This window comes from Passer montanus, unplaced genomic scaffold (genome assembly GCF_014805655.1).
Source record: "Passer montanus isolate IOZ18808 unplaced genomic scaffold, ASM1480565v1 scaffold8, whole genome shotgun sequence".
NCBI lineage: Eukaryota > Metazoa > Chordata > Aves > Passeriformes > Passeridae > Passer > Passer montanus.
This window is the reverse complement of record NW_024373256.1, coordinates 5,483,366-5,506,362: the sequence shown is the minus strand read 5'-3', so window position 1 is coordinate 5,506,362 and position 22,997 is coordinate 5,483,366. Positions and strand designations below refer to the sequence as shown.

Sequence of the window (22,997 nt, the reverse complement as noted above, 5' to 3'; positions counted from 1 at the left end):
CACCCTGCCTGGTCCTCTTCTGCACAGGAAAGTTCCTTTCCTCCTTGTAAAACACCACTCCTGATAACAAGCCTTGGAGAGCAGGCAGATCTGCAGGCAGCTCTTTCATGTCAATCTAGTTAGAGTTTATTGATTCCCCTTGCCTTTGGCTAATGTACTTTTATTATTATTAATAAATAATCATCATTTTTCCATCAGTGTAGCCTGCACCTGAGAGCCTTGGAGAATTCTAGCAAAAGAATTATTAAACTAAAGATTTCTAAAGGGTTGAACAGCAGCAGAGCCCAGTAATCTGCCAGAATCTGCAACTGGGGAGCAAAATATCCCCACTGGAGAATGTGGGACAGAGCATCAAATCAGCTCCTTCCCCCAGAGCCACCATTTCTACAAGTGGCTTCCTATTCTTGGTCACTTGTGCTTTGTTGTCATCCCCCAAGGATACAGAGGATGGGGGTGGCTCTTGGAGCTGTCACCTGGGCAGGTGGGCTCTTGCAGGACCCTGCCCTGGCTTGGGACATGACTCAGTACCTGCAGGGCCAGAACTGCTGCCATGTGCTCCTCCTGCCTCCCTCCTCCATCCTCTGCCCGGCCAGCTGCAGTCTGATCCCGGCTCCTCCCAGGTTACAAGGATTCAGGATCTCTTTCCCAATCCAGGATTGCCTGCAGGGGATGGTTTCTCCTAGAGGATGGCATGCAGCTGTTCATAAACAGGGAGTCATCACTAATTGCTGAGGCAGGCTTGGCCATCCAGGCACACCAGGTTGTCTGGGCACTAAACTGCCAAATAGTGACTGGCATGGTGTCAGGGGCATTTTGGGATTGCTGGTAGGGGATTTTTGGGACAAAGACAGTAACAATGCTAGAAATAAAAAATGCTGCTTTGCTCAAGGAGGTGATTTTACTGAGGCAGCAGGAAAGCAAAAAGAATCAGAGCTGTCACCTGTAAATAGATCTGCTCCTGTCAGCAATCCTGAACCAGCCCACCTTCATGCAACCATCATTCCAGCGTGTCCCTGGTCAGTCTTGTCCTCCCCGAGGGCTTTTTTGCTAGGTGCACCCTGGGCCCTGCACTGTTGTGGGCTTTCCCTCCTGTGTCCCACTTCCTCCAGTGCAGCACCAGTGGTCCAGCTGAGTCCTGTGAGCTGGCACAGTGACAGCAGCCCAGCATGGCACCTGTCCTTGAGTTCTGACCCTGAAATCACATAGACAACAACATGCCCATTACACAGATATTCGCTGTAAAAGAAACACCTTGTCCCAGTGTTGTAGATGAAATAAGAGCTCTGGATTACCATAATCCGTGGTTCACAATAAAGGAGGGTGTTTCATCTGGCAGGAAAATGGAGTACATCTGGTCTGAGTGGACGTAAACAAGCTTGCAGAGACCTTTTCCCTGTGTAAAGCTACTTCCCCAGAAGGTGTGTTCAGGAAATGACAGAAGGGCTATAAAGGGACCCCAAGATGCTCATCCCCTCACCTGCCTTTGGACATGGCTGTGCAGAGCCTCCTGCAGTACCTGGGCTCCAGCTCGCTGCTCTGTTTGGCAGCAGGGCTGTTTGCCCTCCTTTACTTTCTCTCCAGCTCCAAGAAGTCAGTGTGCAATTTGCCCCCTGGGCCACGACCTCTTCCTCTGATCGGGAACCTGAACGTGGTGGACCTGAAAAAGCCGTTCCAGTCACTGACAGAGGTAGGGGCTGAGCGAGCAGCCAGGGGGCAGATGTGCAATTCCTGCAACGAGAAATGCAGCTGGGGAAATATGGTGGTGTTTGCTTGGTGTGGAGGGCAGCAATGAGATATGTGGCACACAGGCAGAATAACTTTACCTTCAGAGGTGTGCACACACACACACTTGTATTTATATATATGAATACAAAACACACACTCCTTTCTTTATACACACTCAAGTGTAGACCTCCCACCCCTCACAATCTACTCCAAATTGTTGGTATTTTGAGCCCTTCAAAGGCTGCAGGTAAAAGGCTTGAGTTGGGCCAGGCTGCTGCCATCCAGAGATGTCTCACTGCCACCAGCCCTCTAGGAAGGATGGTTGGATGGAAGGGATGAAGCAAGAAAAGGTATCATCCCCACAGCAGAGGGGAAGGGGATGTCCTATGCTAAAACTAATTACATCTCTGCAATGCAAAGCAGAACTCTGCCTCCCCAGCCCTGCCCCTACACACACTGCCCAGGATGCATGGATTTTATATGTCTAGCTAAACAAATTGCTTTTTCTTACACAGCTCCATGGGTACTCATATTTCTAAAAGAGAGAGAGGAAAAAAAAACCCACTTAAATATTAAAAAGCCAGGGGCAATGTTTGTTTCAGAAAGTGTCTGCTGTGCTCCCCAGGGACCTGGGGACAATTCAGTGGGAATTCAGATTTTATCTGGTTGCTGTAGAGACAGTTGAGGTGCTGTGAGGGACCTGCCACCTGCCCTGTGTGTGTGCTGCTTACTGGACACTATGGTGGGGGAAAGCGGTTCCCCAGAGAACTCCTTCAGCCACTTGAACACCTGCAGTGAGAGGGCAGTGCAGACACTGCAATCCTCCTGTGAGCCCTGGAAGAAAGGGCATCCTCTCTTTCCCAAGCACAGAATTCCTACAGCAGGCACCCAGTGCTCATCTGCCCTGATTTATGGGGCAGAGGATTGTGTAGAGATCAGTTCTGATGGGCTCCTGGTCCTGAGCTCCTGGATATGTTTGAGGATGTCAGTATGAAACTATTTGTGAGCTATTTTTGGCAGTACTGGGGGACTTTATGATACAAATGTCACGTGGCAGCACCAGCCTAATTTCCCAAGAAGCTTTATTTGGGCTTTCAGGCTTGCCACATCCAATACTTGTGCTGCTGAGTAAAACCAGAGAGGCTGCCAAGAAGCACTAATGCAAGGAGATGGCCAAAGGAAGGCCAGAGGCAGCTGTGATTCCCTGCCCCTGGCTCTGCCACACGCTCTGTCAGCTGCCAGGGATGGAAGAACCAGTGCTAATGTTATCTCTCCAGCCGTCAAACCACTGCTTGATGAAAACAAATTCAATTTGTCTGGTGTAATAACAGGAGCTGCTTCTAATCTGAAATTCAATTTGTGGAATCTATCTAATGCATAGAAAATGGTAACCCAGGCACATCAGAAACAAGCAGACATTTGGAGTGGATGGCTTGCAGTGTGTTCAAACGAAGCCTAAAATACCAAGTGAATGATTAGCTTGTCAAAGCCACCTTTCAGGCTAACAGATGATTCATTTTTAATTTGCTGTAAAAGCCTAACACTCCTGTGACATTATCTACCAGAATATGCTTCCTAGTCGGATTCAAGTTTCTGGTGGCCAGCAAATAGTTCCATAATGACTGCAACACTATCCACCTTGCCATAATTAGAGACAAGTGCTGTCCTGAAAGAGAGAGTTATTGTCTGGCTTTGTTTTTGCAGTGTTTGTGGCTTCAGCCTCAAAGGTGTGTGCACGCCCGCTCGCCTCAGGTCACCAGCACTACAATAAACAGGCCTGCCTGCTACAGCATTCTCTACCCAGCCTCCCAAGGTGGTATTGCTGGCCTGTTGCTGCAGAACACCACAGGAATGCAGTGGCACTTTACTGACTCCCCTGATAGGAGCAGTGATAGCAGACACCTTGTTGAGCAAACAGGGTGCAAGCAGAGATGCTGGCAATCGATAGCTGCTGCTCACTGCTTGAATTACAGCAGCACCTGGAGACAGCAGGCAGGGCTGGGAGGCTCCTTTTGGTCTAGAAACCACCTAGAGGGGCCAGAACTAATGTTTGAGTACAGATCTGACTTTGAATGAACATATTTATTCACCTTGACAGCTCTCCAAGGTATATGGCAATGTCTTCACGGTGCATTTTGGACCCAGGAAGGTCGTGGTACTGGCTGGATATGAAACCATCAAGGATGCCCTTTTAAATCATGCTGAAGAGTTTGGAGAGAGGGCAGAAATACCCATATTTAGAAAAATGACACAAGGAAATGGTAACTGACCTTTTGCTTGGATAAGTTTTGTCTCTGTTCATTACATTCTCACAGCAGAGAATACTGTCCTCTTGCAGATCACTTTTTGTGATCTTAGGAGGCACCAGTGTGTAAGAACAATTATGAACCACAGGTGCCATAAGGATGTTACACTTTTATTTTAGGCATAGCATTCAGCCATGGAGAGCTGTGGAAAACTATGAGAAGATTTACCTTGTCCACGCTGAGAGATTTTGGAATGGGAAAGAGAACCCTTGAGATCCGAATCCTGGAGGAAGTAAATTCCCTTATCAAATATTTTGAATCCTATCATGGTGAGTGTCAAATCTTTCATCCAGAGACAGAGAACAGGTCTAGCAGAACAATAAAGATTAATGAAAGTTTAACTCTGAGCAAATGGTATCTCGTGGTTAAAGTTCAGCATAAAGTGCAGTAGGTTATTGAACCAAGGCCTTAAAACACTGAAACAAAATTCCCTGCTATGAATTCTGGGTGGGGAATGAATTTTATTTGGGAGCTCAGGATTACACTTCCATAGGAAACCAGACAAACTAGCATAGTCATTTTGTCATTTGTTTTCATTGCTTGAAATACAGGGAAACCATTTGATACAAAAATGATACTCAACAATGCTGTATCCAATGTCATCTGCTCTATATTGTTTGGAGAGAGATTTGAATATGATGATCCACTATTTCTAACTTTGCTGAAGCTGATAAATCAAAATACTAAGCTGTTGGGCTCCCCTATGGTGCAGGTAAGAGCTGAGTTTTATGTTTTAGCTGTTCATTTTTTGGGGATTATCCAGTTTCAGCATTTGTTCTCCTGGCTTCCCACATATTTCTTCTTGAGAACAAGAACATTATCGACCAGTCAGCCTGTACAGAATACATCTGTGGTTCTGTATCTGCAATGCACAGATTCCCAGGCTTCTGCATTTACTCTGTGAAGCTTATTAGTAAAAGAAAAAAAACCAACCCAAAAGTCTTCACAAAAGGAAAAACTTTACCCTCTTTCAAGAGCAGAAGCACAATCCCAAACCTGCCTCCATGAATTACAGAAAGAACATTCTATTTCTGCAGGAATCCAGAGCTCCTTGGACTGTAGAAGGGGAATTGCAGCCTCCAGTGGCAGGGCATAGGACAAGGGACCAGCAGTGTGATTTGAGATACTAGTATGAGTTCAAAAATACCAATTAACAGTAAAACTTCTCTTGCTCCACAGTTATATAACTTCTACCCATCCCTTGGATTTCTGTCTGGAGCTTCCAAGACTGTACTACAAAATATCCTTGAACTGAATGTTTTTCTCCAGAAGCTCTTCCAGGAACACAAAGAGGAGCTCAATGAGAATGACCTAACAGGCTTTGTCGATGCCTTCCTGGTGAAGCAAAACCAGGTACTTTAAAGCTGAGTCCCAGTGTCTTTCTGTTCCCTCCCCTTAGCTCACCCTTAGGACTGGCCATCTGTCAGGGACTGGCAGTGAGTGGAAACTGAAGATCTGCAGTGAGCAGAACATACCAAAGCTCACACACTGAGCTGTGCTGGATTCACTCATGGCCCCACTGGAGCTGCTGGTTAAAGGGATTTCATTGTCAAGACATCCCACGGGGGCAAATACGTTCCCACTCAGCACACATAAGGAGGAGATCACCCCAAACCTTCCTGCAAGAATGGTACAGTGGTAAAATGTCTTGCAGTAAATAAATTCCAATTCACTGGAATTTTTTCTAATATCTAGATTTGGGGATTACACATGTGCTTGGGACCAGACAAATTCCACACAGCATAGTCCCTAATGCTGAAAGACTAAATATTTCACTTTCCAGCACATATAAAGTCACAGAAGGCTAAAATGTAGATAAAAATGGTGACATATGTCACATATGGGTATCACTTGCTGTATTACTCCCATGTTTTGAAGGAGTCAAAGAAACCACACACTGCATTCAGCAATGGAAACCTGATGTTTTCAACCCTGGACCTCTTTGCTGCTGGGACTGAGACTACATCCACAACTGTGCGCTGGGGGCTGCTGCTGATGATGAAATACCCAGAAATTCAGAGTAAGGAGGACACATCTCTTGTACAATTTATTGTTGTAAGCTTAAGGCTTTGGTTGTGGAAGGGAGTGGAACTCATTCAATGTTGCCTAGAGTAATTATTCTGAGTGCTCTGAGGGAGATAACAAGCATTGACTTTACAAAGGAATTTTATTCAGCTGGATTGCAGTAAACCAGCCTGGCCAAGTGGGAGAGGCTGAGGGACAGCCTACAGACACAGCAAAGCTCCCTCCTTGTAATGCAATTCACCTGCAGGCCATGGGCTTACGTCACTAAAGGTCTCCTCAGGAGCTGATTCTGATCTGCTTTCTGTTGAGGCTTAAGGGATAACAAAGGTGTGTGATGAGAGTCAGGCATGAGATGGACTGTGGAGACTCCATTCAAGCTGCCTTAGCCCAACAACAAACCTGAAAGAACCCCACCATGCCCTGACTTACCCACTCCTGCCCTTCCCAGATTTACAGTTTTCATTTTCCTCATCTCTGCCAAACTGGTAGCCATTTCAGTTGCAAGATGAGATTGTTATCAGCTTCTTAATCATTTCCTCCCTCCTAGGAAGGATTCAGGAAGAAATGAACCATGTCATTGAACCAGGAGAGCTGCCTAAGTTGGAGGACAGGAAAAAAATGCCGTACACAGAAGCAGTAATACATGAAATACAAAGGTTTGCCAATATTGTCCCCATGGGCGTATCCCGATCAACTCCCAGAGATGTGAATTTCCGAGGCTACGTGATTCCTAAGGTGAGCCCTGGGGCTGGCTGCTTGTGCTGCACAGACTCCTCACAGCTTTCTTAAAAGCAGATGAAGAAACACATAAATAACTAAAGACACGGTGATGCATGGTTTAATCTTTGTCTTAGTCCAGGATAATTACTATAAACATAGAATGGATTGTGGTCTGGTACGGCTGTTTGAATCATGATTAACCAGAGATTTAATTAAATCACACTGGTTTGAATCTTTTATGTCAAATGTGGGACCTCTACCCCAGCACCTTTGTTGAAAGATCTGACTCTGTAAGAAAGAAATGTCTTGTGGTCCAAAAAAATAAAACAGCAGTTACTGGAAACAGACAGAGCCACCATGGGGCAGAGAAACATTCCCCAGTTCTATTTGTCATGTCTTATTTGCCTCTTCACATTAGGAAACATAACACAGTCTGGCTCATGTAAGGGAGTGATCTCCTTTCCATGAGTTTCTTTGATCCCTTTCAGGGTACTGAAATTATTCCGCTGCTGACCTCTGCTCTGAATGATGAGTTACACTGGAAAACCCCGGATCAGTTCAACCCTTCCCATTTCCTTGATGCCAATGGGAACTTCATTAGGCGAGAAGCATTTATTCCATTCTCCATAGGTAAGAGGAGTGTGGGTGCAGGGCTAATGCAGTTCCCCTGATGTCAGGAAAGTATGAAAGCCAGGGACACAGAGTAAAGGATTTCTGGTCATTTCTCCTATCCACCATTGCTGTAGGTAACCGCCTCTTCTTTGGGAGAGATGGGAGACATGGATTTACTCACAGTCACTGAACAATTTCATATATCTACAGACTTCTGTGTAGTTTGAGAGCAAATCAGTAGCACCTCTAATATACAGAGGGAAGGAAGGGAAAATTTCCTACCTCAGCAGCCTGCTCTTCCAGACTGTACCTCCTGCTTAGAAGGTCTCAGACATCAACACTAACAGTTACAGGGCTGATCATTGACTTCTCCCCTGGTTGTTTTCAGGGCGAAGGGCTTGCCTTGGTGAAGGACTGGCCAGAATGGAGCTGTTCCTCTTCTTTTCAGGCTTGCTCCGTAAATTTGTTTTCCAGCCTCCTCCAGGAGTGGAGAAGTCAGACCTGGATCTCACTGCTGATGTCGGCTTTACCTTGACTCCCATGCCTCACCTGGTTTGTGCTGTGCCCTGTGAATGATCAAAAAACACAGCATTAGAGTAGAGAACACTTCAAGCTTTAAAGCAAATCTAGCTACGGTGGGGAAAAGCTGTCCCTGAGCTTTAGGGGAAGGAAGACACCAGGCACTGTTATTATATTTTCTCTCATTTGTGACATCCTCTCCAACAGCTCTTGCAATGTCTGTATAATGCAAACCCTTCAGACAGCTATGAGTTCTGCTCTCAGAAACTGTGATTCATTCCTGGAACAGCACATCAGAGATGCTGTTTTCAGGACAGTTTGAAAGAGTGAAATGCCTTCAGACCTCCTCTGTAGATGTGACCCAGCAGAGCTCTACCCTGGCAGTCTCTATGGGGAATTTCTCAGCCCAAAGTCCAAGCCTATAGCAGAGCTGATTATAAATGGCCCAGCTGGAGACAAGAGACACACAAAGGATCTGGAAATCTCCTCAGGATGGTTGCTCAGCTGAGCCTCAGACTGAGCTTCCATTGTGTGATACAACCTGCCTTATCTTTATTACAGAGTCCCAGACACAAGGGTGTAACACGGGCTGATGCCAAGACCCAGGCACGGGACAGTTATCAGAAAACATCTAAGTGGTTTGGGAAATGGGTTCTTTCCACCTCACACCAGGCACTTCATGCTGAACAGCCCATTTATGATGGGGCCAATTGAGCAGCTTTCTGTTTCTGCTAAGAAAGGTATTTCTACCACTCCCTCACCTCTCCTGGCTTCATGCTGGCTCTGGCACTCATCCAATCCCTTACTGGGCCATCTTAGATCCCTAACCTGGCAGAAAATGAGCAGCCATGGCAAGGGAAGAGTTTCTGAATCAGCGTGGCTGAAGCGATACCTGCGGCAGTGTGAGAGCAGTGGAGCTGGGCTGGGCAGGGACTGCCACGCTCCAGCAGAGAGCTGGGAGAGCCTCAGCCCCTGCTCCCTGCTCCACTTGCACCTCAGGGGCTGTACTTGACCTGTAGATCTTCTCTTCTCTTCAGAGAGAAAGGATCCTTCAGGGGATGAATAGCTGCCATAAGGATGTCATTTCTCACTCTCTCCACTGACTGCAGGGTGAACTATCATCCACAGGCTCCTAATTCCAAACTTACCAGGTGTGTTGTCATGAATGGGGACAGTATTGTCCATTCAACTGAAAATGGGGCAGTTATGGTAAACTTACAACATAAAACTAAAGTTACTGTTGTCTAAAGCTGAGCTGGAAGGAAATGGAAGGAAAGAAAGGAGAAAGAATAGGAAGGGATGAGAAAGTATGGTGGCCTCTGGCCAAGACACAGACTCTCCTCACTAGCCTCAGTTCACACAACTAAGGCAGCACTCTCCCAGTGATTCTGCACCTTCTACTGCTGCTGGTGTTGCACTTTAAGACACGGACTCTCCTCACTAGCCTTAGTTCACACAACTAAATGCAGCACTCTCCCAGTGATTCTGCACCTTCTACTGCTGCTGGTGTTGCACTTGGTCAGGGGCTGTACCACAGACCCAGCTCCAGCTCCTGGCTCAGCTCGGGGAGTGCTCTGGGACAAGGAAGCCTCTGCTGCTGTGCTTGCTTGCGTTTGTTTTGCTGTTGCTCTATTTGAAGTCTAGCTACTGCAAGCCTGACCTTATCACCCACTTAATCATTAAATATTTTGTTCTGTTGTGTTGATCCATCTGGTGTGACAGTATGCAGTTGATTTCAGGTCAAACTGATAAAGCTGGGCTGCACCACCTTCAATACTGCCTCATGAGAGAGCTGAGCACAGGGATCCGTGGGCAGCCTGCAGCCAGGACATGCTCAGCAGCACAAAGAGTGACAATACTGACAGCCACAAACACCTCAAAGGAAATAGCTGGATTTCTAACACCAGAAAATCCCAACTGCTGTGAGAGGCAGGATTCTGCAAGCTCTCTGATGTGGCTCCTTTCAGTGGTTCCTGTGTCTCTTGCCCTTGCTCACAAGGAACCCATCACAGCAAAAGCCAGCAGGAATTATCCAAGGCTGCGGTCTGGGATGCACTGGTGGTTAAGAATGGGACTGGCAGGGGAGGTGCAGAGATTTTGGGGCATTTAAGTTGATGCAGGGCTGGTGTTTTAGTGGCCCAGGCTGGCTGACTGGCAGTGGTGTGGTTGCCTTTAGGTGGCCAATACCCAATGTTCCACGTCCTCACCAGGACCACCAGTCACAAGTGGTGGCAGAATGCCACACGGGCACAAGGGATGGAGGGCAACTGGGCCATGAGCACCTAGAGGGGCCTGGCTGCCCCAGGAATGCACCCAGAGCAGTGTCAGTGCCTGGCAGGTGTTTTGTGCTCGGCTCTGTGTGCTCAGGCAGGGCAGCACGTAGCTCTGGAGTGAAACACAAAACACGTACCAGACACATCAGTGAGACAGGAATTTCTTGTCATCGCAAGACTTTTACTTACCTTTGTCATTTTAATGCATTGCACTCAGAGCCTGGCTCAAGAAAAACCACAATACACTCCCCCTGGCTTTTCAGAGATCATTTAACTCTCTTTCTGAAAGGCCTTTTTATGAGTTCAGAGGCTCCCAGGGCAAGGTGAAACACCAGGAGAGCAGCAGCAACACGTAACTTTTGCCCTGCAGGGTGCTGCTGGTCCAAGAAAACCCTGCAGGAACAAACATTTTGCCCAGGCACAGAGCATTGCAAGTTCTCATCACAGTGCCCACGTTCTGCATCCTGTGCCAGCCATGTTCCTTCCTGCCTGCCTTTACAGCCCCTCTGCCTCTTAGCTCATGGAGCAGGCAGGGCTGAGTCATCCTAGGCATGCTCTGGGGGAAACCATTGCCTCCAGCCCATTTCTTGGAAACTAATAAAAAAATAAATCTCAGAAATGTTGCGACACACTTGCTGCTCCTGCTTCTGGGTGGCTGCTGTGTGCAACATCTCCTCACCACACAGGCAGCTCTGGTGAGTGCCCAGCAGCCGTTCGCTCCGGGACCCTGCTGACCATGCCCCACTCCGGGTCAGACCCACCTCCTTCCTTGCCTTCTTTGTATTTACAAGGCTAAGGAGCCATATTTGCTGAATAATGGCCTTTATATGATCTAACCTTTGGACAAATGTACCTTTAGCCTTGTGTTTCCTCATCATGTAAGACAGCCCTTTCTTCCCTGAATGATCGTATTCCTTTGGCTGGTTATGCCAGACTTCCTCCTGAAAACCACTATTCAACCAGGTAACCTCAATTATTTTCTACAAGGTTTAAGCCTTGATAAGGGATAAGATCCAGGTGTTCAGTATTTTTGAGTTAAAATCATTCCATTCTCCTGTCTTGTTCCCTTTCTGGAGCCTGCCAGGTCAGATGGCTTCATTAACTTCGTTAACTTCTTCCCCCTATCCCTTAGAAGCTGCTCTCACAAAATGAAGTCCTCCCAGAAGTTTCAAATCGAATTTTGTCTTTCCACTGCACTCATGCATCCACTCATGATCACTTGATCCAAGCTAATTTTCTGTGGCTAGCTATTACATGTCTTCCACCTCAGACGCAAAGTCTGAAATCACATCCCTCCCGGGCAGTTCAGAGCTGACTTTATGAAGAAGTTTATGGGCTACAACCCCCCAGGGATAGTTGGGCTTTACCATTATTAACAACCTTTGATCTCCACTTGACATCAAGAAAGCCAAAGTCTCCTGTAAAAAATACTAATCTTTTTCTCTAGTAACATGGAGATCTCAAATCCTACCTAAGCTTGAATCCAGAGGTTCTAATAGGATTCCAAGAGTCTTTTTATTCCCTGTGTCAGCAGAGTGCTTGGAGGGTCATAGTACTGCTAATGAAGGACCTTGAGGTCTCAGGGAGGAGGAGGTTAGAGAGGAATGCCAAGCACCTTTTCCCATGTATATGTTCTTGCAGACACATGCATGGGTTTGTAATTTGAAACTCTCTTTACTTCTGGACAGGCTTTGCAAACTGCTTAGACCACATTCTCTGAGGTGTTTAAAGAGGGTGGAGTATGCAGTATTTATTTAGGTACTCTACAAACCTTAATAAGAATTGAGTGCTTGTAGCAATTGCAGAGAGCAAACAGAGAGCCAGCTGGCAGAAACTGAACAGTGCCACTGCATTTTTATTGCTTCTAACCCCAAAAACCAGATTATTACTTTAAAAAAAAATGTCTTTTTTAATTTCATTTCTCTCTGATCCTGCATTAGTTTGTCTGCTGTGTGCAGCAGTATTATTAGCTGTAGCCTATTTTTCAACTGGCTATAAAAATTCAGCTTTTAAATTACCTCCTGGTCCAACTCCTCTTCCGATCATTGGTAACCTGCACTTGGTGGATCTTAGAAGGCAAGATAAATCACTAATGAAGGTAGGACAAAAAACCCTAACCCAGACCCTCATAGATTTTTAAACTGGGATGTTTCAGTGAGAACTTTTTGTCTTTTTTAATTCAAACTAAATTGTGAAGGTGTGAAAATTGCTTTATGATATCTTTCTGGGCTTCTTCTAGTCAATGTCTGTGTTGATGCAATGTAATTTAGGAGCAATCAACCATTAAAAAAAGACCTCTGGGTAATATGGGATTTCTTCATGTAATTGTGATGATGTACATGAAGTGTATAATGCTTGTGGGATTTGAAATATTAATTTGACAGCTTGGACACCTAGAAATCTTTTAAAGCATTAGAATATAACTAACATAAATTAAATTGCTTCCCTCCCCTATGCCCCAGAGATGTGGCAAAGAAGAATTCCACAATGCAGTGACCCCAAAACTGCCGTGGAGAGGGTGAAATCCAGACTCCATCGCAAAATCCCTTTCCCTCTCGATGAATGGGCACGCATTAAAGTCTAGATGGTAGTGCAAGGGAAAGATGGCAAAGCTGTGCTGAGGAACAGAGTGAAAAACCTGTGAGCTCTTCCACTAAGCTGTAATTAAGGAAACTTACCCCACTGTGTGCAGGACGAGGCTGCTCCTGGGGCTGCCGGGCATTCCCGCCTGGTTTTAGGGGATGGTTCCATTGGGGATGGCTCCACTGGGGATGGCTCCCTCAGGGATGGCTCTATTAGGGATGGCTCCAATGGGAATGGCTCCCTCAGGGATGGCTCTCTCGGGGATGGCTCCCTCGGGGCTGACCCATGCTGGGGTCACGGAGAGAGTGAGCAAACAGGCAGGGGGGTTCACAGCCAGGTGTCCACGTTCCTGTGACACCCGTGCTCAGCAAACACGGGCTGTGCTGCCATGGGGTGAGGCCCCAGCACCTGGAGCTGTTATGGGCAATGTCAGGGTTGGGGTCAGTTTACCCAGCAGGGCTGGGCAGACGCTGCTGCAGCCTCTGAACGGCGCTTTGGAATTACCTCCGCGTGCTTTTGTCCCCTGCTTGGCTGTGCTTGCTATTGTCTATGTTTGCCTTGGCTTTGGGATTACTCCAGAGGGGTTATCCCTCCATCTCACTCCACGGAGAGCAAAAAATGGTGTTTGCACAAAGCAGCTGGCACCGACTGGGGTTTGTTGGGTGGGCAATGAGGGATACCCCCTTTGTCCTATGAAAGAGACACTGCTTCTCTCCTAGCAGGATGCAGGAGTGCTTTAGTACATCAGGAGCATCAGACCAAAGATTTCCTCTATGACAGAATCATTATTTGCACTGAACTATCTTCTTTTTTTTGGTCTTTCTCCAGTTTGCCAACTTTATCTGCCATTTGAGGTCCAGCCTTTAGATGTTTTGGGTTTTTTTTGGTTTTTTGTTTTCCATTTATTTTCTCCTCAACAACAAAGCCAGATTAGTGATGCACTGATGGGGGTGAGGGCTCCTTCATGGCAAGAAGCCTGAATTCCATACAGATGCCAGCAAGGCACCTGTACAAAATGCCTTGTGTTTGACCATGATGAGCTCACGGGTGCCCTTCTGCAGGTAGTGGCTTTGCAGCCATTCCCTGCAGGATGCCAGGATGAAAAATGTCCTTTCAGACAGCACAAGGTGCTGTTCTATGCACTCTCCCTCAATTCCTGACCATCACAGCTTGACTCTTTTTTCAGCTTGCAGAAAAATACGGCCCCATCTTCACCCTGCACTTTGGGTTCCAGAAAGTTGTGGTCCTGACCGGGTACGAAGTTGTGCGAGAGGCGCTTGTGAACTACACAGAGGAGTTTGTAGACAGACCATCCATCCCAATATTTGACCAAATTCAGAACAGAAATGGTACTAGAGCAATGACTGGGGGTGTGGGAGGGACAACACTGTCATTTAGTGCCCATGATGATGATGAGGCACAGCCCAACTGTGCATCCCTGGAGCCCAGCTTTTAAACATGCCCTTGGGCCCTTCTGGAGCCAAGTGACAGCAAATGTTTGGCTTTCCTTGCACGCAGTGGCTCCTGGCTTTCCATAATTTCTGCTGATGCACTTGCAGCCCATCCATATCCAAAGAGTTGAGGGGTGGGAGGAGTGGGATTTTTGAAGGCACTGTGGTAACTCTGGGGTTAATCTCTGTGCGATGTTGGTGTGAGAAGCTCACTGTCACCACTGGTTTATGAACCCTCCTCACGTTTCCAGGAGACTTTGGACTACCTGGCTCGGCTGTTGGGAGCTGTCGGGATTTTCCCTTTCTCCCACTGCCTTTGTCATGTCACTTCCCACACCTTTGCCTCCTCACAAAAGTTCTCAGGAAGTCCAGCCTGAAACAGCTTCAGAAGCAAGAGGCTGAGGCTGGAAATCCACTCCCACAAACAATCCCATATTTTTTCCACCCCTGACTACTTCAGAGGACTTTTTGCTTTGTCCATCCTCTGCTTCATGTGAGGCTTTAGCTGGGAGAGCCAAAAGGACGCTTTATATGTTGGTCACAGGCTGAAGTTGGGATTAGAATCAGAAATAAAATTACCCAGCCATAATATGAATAGATTAATTTATCACTACACAAATAAAAGGAATTGAAGAGGAGAAAGGCATTTTTTAGGGCTAATTTACATGTAAAACATCCCTGTGGGAGAATATCAGTATTGCATCATAAGTCCTTTCACATTTACCTTTTCAGCCCAAGTCTGAGGCACTTAGAGGTGACTCAAAGATGGGAGCTCTCAGGGGCTGTAAAGCAACAATGGTCACAAATTTTCCCATGAAACATTTTTTCTTCAGAATATGCCAATTTGTTGACTTTGTGAAGATGCTCTCAGAAAAGTAATTATCCAGATGAAATTGAATAAATTAAAGAAAAATTAAAAATGGAAGTTTAGAAATTTGATCTGATATTTTTAGAACAAAAAGTTTTGCTACCCAAATTAAAATTACACTGCTTTAAAACAGAAAAGCAAATATATTTAAAAGCCTCACAGCCACGATGGAGATGTGAAATGCTGGCATCCAGCTTTTCAACTGACCACAATCTGAGATAGTTTTTGGATTATTGACTCAACGTTTTCTTTACAGCACTCTGACAGGATGAAATACCCATCCCTGCTTGGAGGTGCTAGAGATCATCGTGGCATGAGCTCAGAAACCTCCACAAAAATGTCAGTATTTTCACCACTGCTGAAAATACAGCACTGCTGGGAATCTCCATAAAACACTTCAGGGTGGAGGAGACTGAATTATCCCATCCCACACAATAAATTACCTTTATGACTAAAACAGGATGAAGGGAGAAGCTTCAGACACACAAGGTGCTTGAGGCCCTAGACTTGCAACCAGCAGGGCCAAAAATGTCCCGTGACTAACTCAAACCAACATCTCCCCCCAGCTCTACAGCCAACCCACACTGGTCTGAAAGCCACACCTGCCCATCTGCCACTCAGGAGAGGACTGGGGTCACTGGGCTGGGAGGGAGCTTGCTTTTCCCAAGCTACAGCTCAGTGAGGATGGAGCTGAGAGGATGCAGGGATGAGGCACACAGAAAGGGGAGACCTTTAGTCCCTAAATCCGTGTGAAAAAAAAACCCACCTGTGCAGCTCCCTGCTCCCCACCCTGTTTGGTGTGGTGTGGGGGGCTCCTCCGTGCCTGAGCCCAGCACATTTCTCACGGGCTGCCCAGGTCTGTTCTTCTCCATCGGGGAGCTGTGGAGGACAACGCGCAGGTTCACCGTGTCCAGCATGCGCAACCTCGGCATGGGCAAACAGATGATCGAAGGCAGGATCTTTGAGGAGCTCCACTTCCTCATCGAGATGATCAAATCCTTCAAAGGTGAGCTGGGGGCCGTGCTGGGGCTGTCCAGCCCCGTGTGTGTCACAGCTGCTCCACGACTCACAGCTTTCCCACCCTGCTCCCGCTGCAGGGGAACCTTTCAGCCTGCCCTCCTTCAACTGCGCTCCCATCAACGTCACCTTCGTCATGCTCTTTGGGGACAGGTTTGACTACAAGGACCCAACGTTTCTCACTCTCTTAAGGCTCATAGATGAAATTATGATTCTTCTGGGATCCCCAAATTTAAACGTGAGTAAACTGCCCTGTCCCACAGGTAATTTTTTTACGTGAGCCACACCAACCGTAGGGTTTACTTCAGCAGTTTTCAAATGTTCAGAGCCAGCCATTACACCTAAAATGTGACAGTTCTCCACGTGCCACTTGGGTCACCAAAATCTGCTGCCAGATTCCCCTTACCTACTTTCCTTTTGACCCATCCTGCACATCTCTGTGGAGCTAAAATGAGATCTGAACTGTGGTTACTTATGAAAATCTGCCTGGGAAGTCCCTGGGATGCTGAGCTATTGCTGCTAAAGACAAAACTCAACTGATTCATTGGCCCTTAGGAAAAAAGCTGTTTCAGCATGTGCCAAGGGGATTCTATGTGTTTCTGTGTGGCATTTCTGCAGGCCTAATGCTTCTCTTTTTAAATTTCTCATTAGTATTTCAATTTCTACCCGTTCCTCGGATTTCTTTTCAAAACCCACAAGATTATGCTCAAGAAAATCGAAGATGTGCGTGCCATTTTAAGGCAATACATGAAGGCAAGCAGGGAGGATATCAATGAGAACAGTGTGAGGAGCTACATCGATGCACTGATATTCAAACAACAAGAGGTATTGGACTGCTTAGCTCTGTTGGCTGTTTGCAATGTCTCCTTTGGATTTTCTAGCTAAAAGAGTTGCTGAGTCTTGATTTCAGTCATGTTGTGTACATCTATAGAAACCCATGCTGTTATTTCAGTGGTACTTAAATCAGATGCAAGACTCTTACAATTGGTACATTTTTCTATCAAAATTAAGACACAAAAGCTACTCTCAGTCCACTCCTGAAATCGTAATAATATGAGATCAACTACTCTCTCCTAGTAGAAAATGCATGAATTCACATGAAAGCTGACTCTGCCTTTCTTTTTATGAAAACAAATCAATTAATCATTGATACTGTTGCTCCATCAAGATGAATGAGCCCCTTAAAGCACTCGAATGATAAATCATCAGTACAAGTCCTAACCCTGCCCTGCATCTTACTTAGCAGAGGCTCGGCAGTTTCACACATCAGTTGGTTTCGTTCAACACAAAATATTTGGGCTCTGAGCTTTTTCTTCTTTCCAGCTGGATCCAGGCTCACCTTAGGCACTAAGTATTCTACTCAGCTATGTGGAGGAGGAGTTATCACAGTTCTAAAGCCCAGGCAGAAATGGCCTGAAAGGTGATTTTGAGCTTTGTTGGGAATTCAAACCCGGTCTTGGGCAGGAGGAGTCCCTCAGAGATAGGATTAGCTGAATCTACTTCTGTTCAGGGCAGAGACCAGGCTCTTTCCAAACCTGCAAGGCTGAGTCTGTGAGCAGCAGTGTGCTCGGGGTTTCAGCCTGCTTCCAGGGGAGATGGATGTTGAACCAAAACTCCCCTCCAAACCTTCCATCTGTGGTGTTCCATCTCTGGTGGAAGCTGTGCATTCAAGATCAGGTCTATTTTATCACCCAGTTCACAAACACAAGGCCACAGCCAGCTGTGCTGTAGGTTATGCAGCATTTCCTGGGCTTGCTGAATACTCAGACTGATGGTTTTATGATTTTTCTTACCTCTTGTGTTTTTCAAGGAGAAGAACAAGAAAGACAGCCTCTTCCATGATGACAACTTAATGGCATCTATACTTGACCTGGTCATGGCTGGGACAGAGACCATTGCCACCACGCTCCAGTGGTCCATCCTGCTCATGATGAAATACCCAGAGATTCAAAGTGAGCAGCTTTTACGTTCTCCATCCATGGCAAGGCTGAAATGGCCTCAGATCCACAGCAGCTCTTTTGCCTGAAGAGCTGAATCCTAGCTCTCCTCTGTGATGAGCTCCTAATGTAACTTGGTGCTGATCAAAGTCACAATAAAACAGCTTTTGACTTGCTAGGAGAGAGGATGAGTGGAGATCAGAGTATGATGCTGCAGGAACAACCCACCCACATGCCTGAATTAAACACAAAGCAGGGAAACCCACACTGCTGCTTTAAGAATCCTCTCTCTTCAAACTCAGGAAAAATGGTTTTTTTTTCCCCTAAACTAAATCCAAGGAGGGAGTTGGCTTCCTTGCTGGGACACATCCCTTGTGTTTGTTCCTTCCAGAAAAGGTGCAGGAGGAGATTGGGAGAACAGTCAAAGCTGGGAGCTGGGCCACGTACGAGGACAGGAAGAACATGCCCTACACCAACGCGGTGCTGCACGAGGTGCAGAGGTTCATCACCCTCCTGCCACACGTGCCCCGCTGCACTGCCGTTGACACCCACTTCAGGGGCTACTTCCTTCCCAAGGTAGGTATCTGCTGCCTCCCAGGAACACAAAACCCTCCCCGGATTTGCCGGTGCCACTGGAGAATGGTTTCTTAGAGGGAATTACACGACAGAGTCCAAAACCATCCCCAGAAGGGTTTCTGTACTGAGCCCTGAGTTGTCATAGGGTTCAATCCAGTCCCTCTCATGCTCAGGACTTCCTCACTCCATGAGCAGCCTTGGTTTACCTCTTTGCTGCCATCTGCACAGTGAAGTATCTGCCAGAGAATTGCAGGATCTTACCTTCCACTTGAGGTTTTCACAGCACCATGTGGGGTTTGGCTTCAGTCCTTGGCACTAGTGGGAAAATCTCACTGATGTCTCTCTGCTGGATGATGGGATAAAACCCTCATGGTCTCCACCTACCCCAGGTGGAGCAAATCTGGGACGCCAAAGTCTGTGTGAGAAAATGAACCAAAACAGCACTTGGCAATCATTTGTGCCTTTGTTACTTTTCTTCCAGGGTATAATTGTAATCCCATCCCTTACCTCAGTGCTGCTGGATAAGACACAGTGGGAGACACCACATCAGTTCAACCCCAACCACTTTCTCGATGCCGAAGGGAATTTTGTAAAGAAGGGAGCTTTCCTGCCTTTCTCCACAGGTAACTAAAGGGCTGACCTGCACAGAGCTGGGGCTCTGGCAGGGCCACTTAATTACAATACACACTAATGGGTCTTCATGTGTAAACACTGCCCTTAACTCAGTCAATGAGCAACCAGACAACTGAATGGAATCAATTGTTCTGCATCTGGGCAAATGGCTGCTGCCAGAGCACAGCTCTCCCACTGCTAAATATAGCACAAAGAAGGGTAGTAAAAAGAAACACACTCTTATCTAAAAGTGGTATACGAGGGTAAATTGCACAGGAAAAGTGAGTTTCAAACTATTCCACTTGGGAAGGAGGTGGCATTCTTCTATCAGGTTGCTTTCCAAAATAAAGGGTTAAAGATGCTGAGAGGGTTGGAAGAGCTAAGCAGAGGAGAGAGCACAGCATAAATGTGCAATAACCCTGCAAGGTGGCTGTAGCCTGTGACGAAAGAGAACCTTTAGCAACACAGGCCCCTCTACTCCAAAATGCTTTAGTGCATTTCAAGGTTTCCCTCCTGCTCCCATTGCAACATCTCAGATGCTAACGTGTCCATGGCAAACATTCCAGCTGGATTCTTCCATGAACACTCTGCTTTCACCCGCAGGGCGACGGAACTGCATTGGGGAAAGCCTGGCCAAGATGGAGCTGTTTGTCTTCTTTGTAGGGCTGCTCCAAACATTCACCTTCAGACCCCAGCCAGGAGTTTCAGAGTCTGACTTGGACCTCACCGTCCCCCAGACGACTTTCACATTGAGGCCTCAGCCTCAGGCAACCTGTGCCATCCTGCGGGAATAACCACGGCCTTGTCCCACAGCTTTGGGGTCCAACACCCCAACTTTGCTCACAGTCCCATCCCCCCACCCTGCCACACCACCACATCCCCTTCCCACTGCCTCCATCCCCCCCTCCACTGCTCCATCCTCCCTCTTTGCTCCTGTGCTGGGGGGGACATGCAAACACAAACCATGGTGCTGGCATCACACCCCACTGCTCAAGACATGCACGGAGCTGGTGAAGGGACCAAGCTGCTGCTCTGGTGGAGGGGATGCAGCCCATGAGCAGCAGGGGAACACCCAGGCTCCCAGGGTTCATCATGTCACAGAAATCTGCCCGGAATCCTGAGGAAGAACAACCCATGGTTTGCTGGAAGCCACAGAGAGACACCGTGGGTCACAGACTTGAGCCATCCATAGGCACCTCCTGGGCTTTTCCACAGCTCACAGCAAAATCCTACCAGGATTTCACCCACCAGGCAGCCAAGCCAAACACTGAGAGTGAAAAAAGTGATGGGTCCATGTGATTTGAGGACTAAGTCATTGGAACAGTGTCCTGGAAGATGCCCCAGAGGCTGCAAACCTGTTCAGAGAAGCAAGTGCTGCAACCAAGCTCAACACCGCTCCCCAGACGGAACAAAACAGGAGCTGCATTCCTAAGTTTGCAATTTGAATCATGAGGCCACATGAGATTTGCACCAGCATCCGGTCATAAAGGGCAAATTACACAAAAATAAACTACACCCACTGCTAGTTTTACACATCTCTGTCCTTCCTGACCTTGTTAAACAGCAGCAAAGAGCATTCCCTCTCTTCAGATATCCTGGTTAATGTTAAGAGCCTAACCAGCAGTCATTTGGTGTTTGGGATGGTCTGGCCTTTGGAACCAGCCATGCAATTCCCCTGCAAATGCAGCCGAATTTCACAGTGCTTGTTTTGCACACACACGTGCACAGAGAGTGGGGATCAGGGATTAAATGAGAGCTGGTTTTGGTTGGCTTCCTTTCCCCTGTAGCTCAGCCTGGCTGTTGTCTCTGTCTCACTTACATGCCATCATATTCCACAACCTTATTCCAGCTAAAGCAATTTTCCATCCGTTTATCTGCCTGTGACTTCCCACTCCTCCACATGCATTTCCTTATTATGTGCTTTATCATATTGTTTGTTTCCCCTTCATGGGAACCCAATAAAGTTTTAATCCCACGTCCTCATTACATTTCCTATGCCTGGCACCCAGCTTTGAAGCACACAGAAATGCAAACACCATGAAACGTTGGTCCTGAGCCCAGAATGACAACAGATAAAATGTTAGATGTATCCCATGGGTGAGAAGTTTTGCATATGTTCATCCTAGTAAACACCAGCTCAACAGCAGACCCTCCATACCTGCAGGGTGGTTTCACCAGGGCAAATTCCTCAGCTTTGGGCTGTGAGTCAGCCCTCGGGACAATTTCAGTCCTTCACTTCTGTGCCTCCTGCTTGCAGAGGCTGAATTAAAGGTTGCCACCATTTCTCCCTGCTGCTGGTGCTGTCCCTCTGTTTAGTGCTTGGATGGGAAGGCAAGGAGAGGCAGGTAAAGCAACTGGGGAGCAAACCAGATATCAGCTCTGTGGAGGAAGTCTTGGTCTGGCTGACATAAAATAACACTTTTGCCTTCAGAAAGGCCAGGACTGTTCCAGTTTTAACCCCTCCAAAATAACATGAACTGAAAAGGTAGATAAAGCAGCAGTGTAGTGCTCTAGGCAGCAACACTGAGCTGGGCTCAACTCTGCACGAATTCTCTGGTGGAACCCCAGACCTGCCCCTTGCCATGGGCTCTGGGGCTCTTGGCTTTGAAGCAGAGAGATGGATCCCTTCCTCCATGGCACAGCAGCCTCCAGAACTGCAAACATCCAAGGAAAACAGGTTCCTTGGATTCCTTTGAAAAATGCATCCTGCTTGTGCCTGTGTCAGCAGATGGATAGGAATGATCCCTCCCCAGCACACTGAATTACACTGCTGAATATATCTCCACAAAATAAAGTGCCTGTCTCTTGTTTATTTGCTCAGCGAAGCGATGGCAGAACATTGATTATGACTCAGATATCTATTTATCTAGCAGAAAACATTGGCTCTCAGAGGTGGAAATACCATTTCCACATTCCTCAGCGGCCCTGAGGGTCTTCCCTGTAGCTGCAAAACAAGTTTGTGCCTTGCAACTCTCACCTGGATTGAAGGCAAACACCTTGGGGCAGGACAGGTGCCTGGGTGTTTAGAGTCAGAGCTGAACAACATCACCTCACTTTGTGGCTCAGGGCGCTGGCAGCTGTCCCGTGGCCCAGCCTGTCATCCTCAGGGCTGGTGATGCTGGCACCAGGGGCTCCTGCCCTGAGAGGGGCAAGGATTGGGGTTAGGGATTGCAGCAACTCCACCTGCATGGCCAGAGAAATAAGCATCGCACACAATCTAATTTTTAGTTTATTTTTGCCACGAGATGGCACCAGGATCCCTCTGAGGCACAGGCAGCGCGGCCCTGTGTCCTCACTGGGCCGGAGCATGCTGCCAGCACAAATCCGGGCTGGGGAAGGAGTCAGGGCTAAATCTGCAGGGTCCATGTCCCCCTCAGCCCACCTGCATCACCTGCTGCACGGCTGGGAGCAAAGACACTCATTTCCCACGAACCTGCAGAACCAGGTGTGTGCAGGGATGGCTGGGGTTACATTCATCTCCCATTTTCCCTGTTTTATCTGCAGCACGGGGGTGAGCAGGGGGATCCCTGCCCTTCCCCACAGCACTGCCATGCTCTGCTGCAGCATGTGTGGATGTTGCAAGCTTCTGGCCTGCCCACTCAGCATTCCTCCCTCTGGGCTGTGTCTGCCAGCCAACTTCTTCCTCTGAAGAACCAATTCCTGGGCCTGCACCTGCCAGCAAGACCCTTCATTGGTGAAGATACCCAGTTCACTGGAATTACTGACTAATTGTGATCCGTCCCCAGCCCAGCAGGGTGGGGGAAGCCCAGAGG

General features: G+C 47.3%; 2 protein-coding genes across 2 annotated transcripts; both read left to right on the top strand.

Annotated features, from left to right (window-relative positions):
• Nucleotides 1-1,461: 1,461 nt before the first annotated feature.
• LOC120513083 (cytochrome P450 2K4-like) lies at nucleotides 1,462-8,090 on the top strand. Its single transcript, XM_039732079.1, is given in 10 exon segments — nucleotides 1,462-1,479; nucleotides 1,481-1,687; nucleotides 3,824-3,986; nucleotides 4,151-4,300; nucleotides 4,583-4,743; nucleotides 5,211-5,384; nucleotides 5,910-6,051; nucleotides 6,604-6,791; nucleotides 7,265-7,406; nucleotides 7,777-8,090. Coding segments are annotated over 10 exon segments (1,533 nt in total). The 3' UTR covers nucleotides 7,965-8,090.
• Nucleotides 8,091-12,080: 3,990 nt separating this feature from the next.
• LOC120513105 (cytochrome P450 2W1-like) lies at nucleotides 12,081-20,734 on the top strand. The gene is made up of 9 exons (XM_039732177.1): nucleotides 12,081-12,278; nucleotides 13,950-14,112; nucleotides 15,939-16,088; nucleotides 16,180-16,337; nucleotides 16,751-16,924; nucleotides 17,910-18,051; nucleotides 18,428-18,612; nucleotides 19,094-19,235; nucleotides 19,828-20,734. Exons 1-9 carry the CDS (start codon nucleotides 12,081-12,083, stop codon nucleotides 20,016-20,018), a joined length of 1,503 nt encoding a protein of 500 aa, XP_039588111.1. The 3' UTR covers nucleotides 20,019-20,734.
• The last annotated feature ends 2,263 nt before the right edge of the window (nucleotides 20,735-22,997 follow it).

Coding starts and splice junctions, on each gene's coding strand:
- LOC120513105 (XM_039732177.1), top strand. CDS start 12,081: ATGTCTTTTTTAATTTCATTTCTCTCTGATCCTGCATTAGTTTGTCTG. Junction 16,089..16,179: donor GATGATCAAATCCTTCAAAG/GTGAGCTGGGGG, acceptor CTCCCGCTGCAG/GGGAACCTTTCAGCCTGCCC. Junction 18,052..18,427: donor GAAATACCCAGAGATTCAAA/GTGAGCAGCTTT, acceptor TGTTCCTTCCAG/AAAAGGTGCAGGAGGAGATT.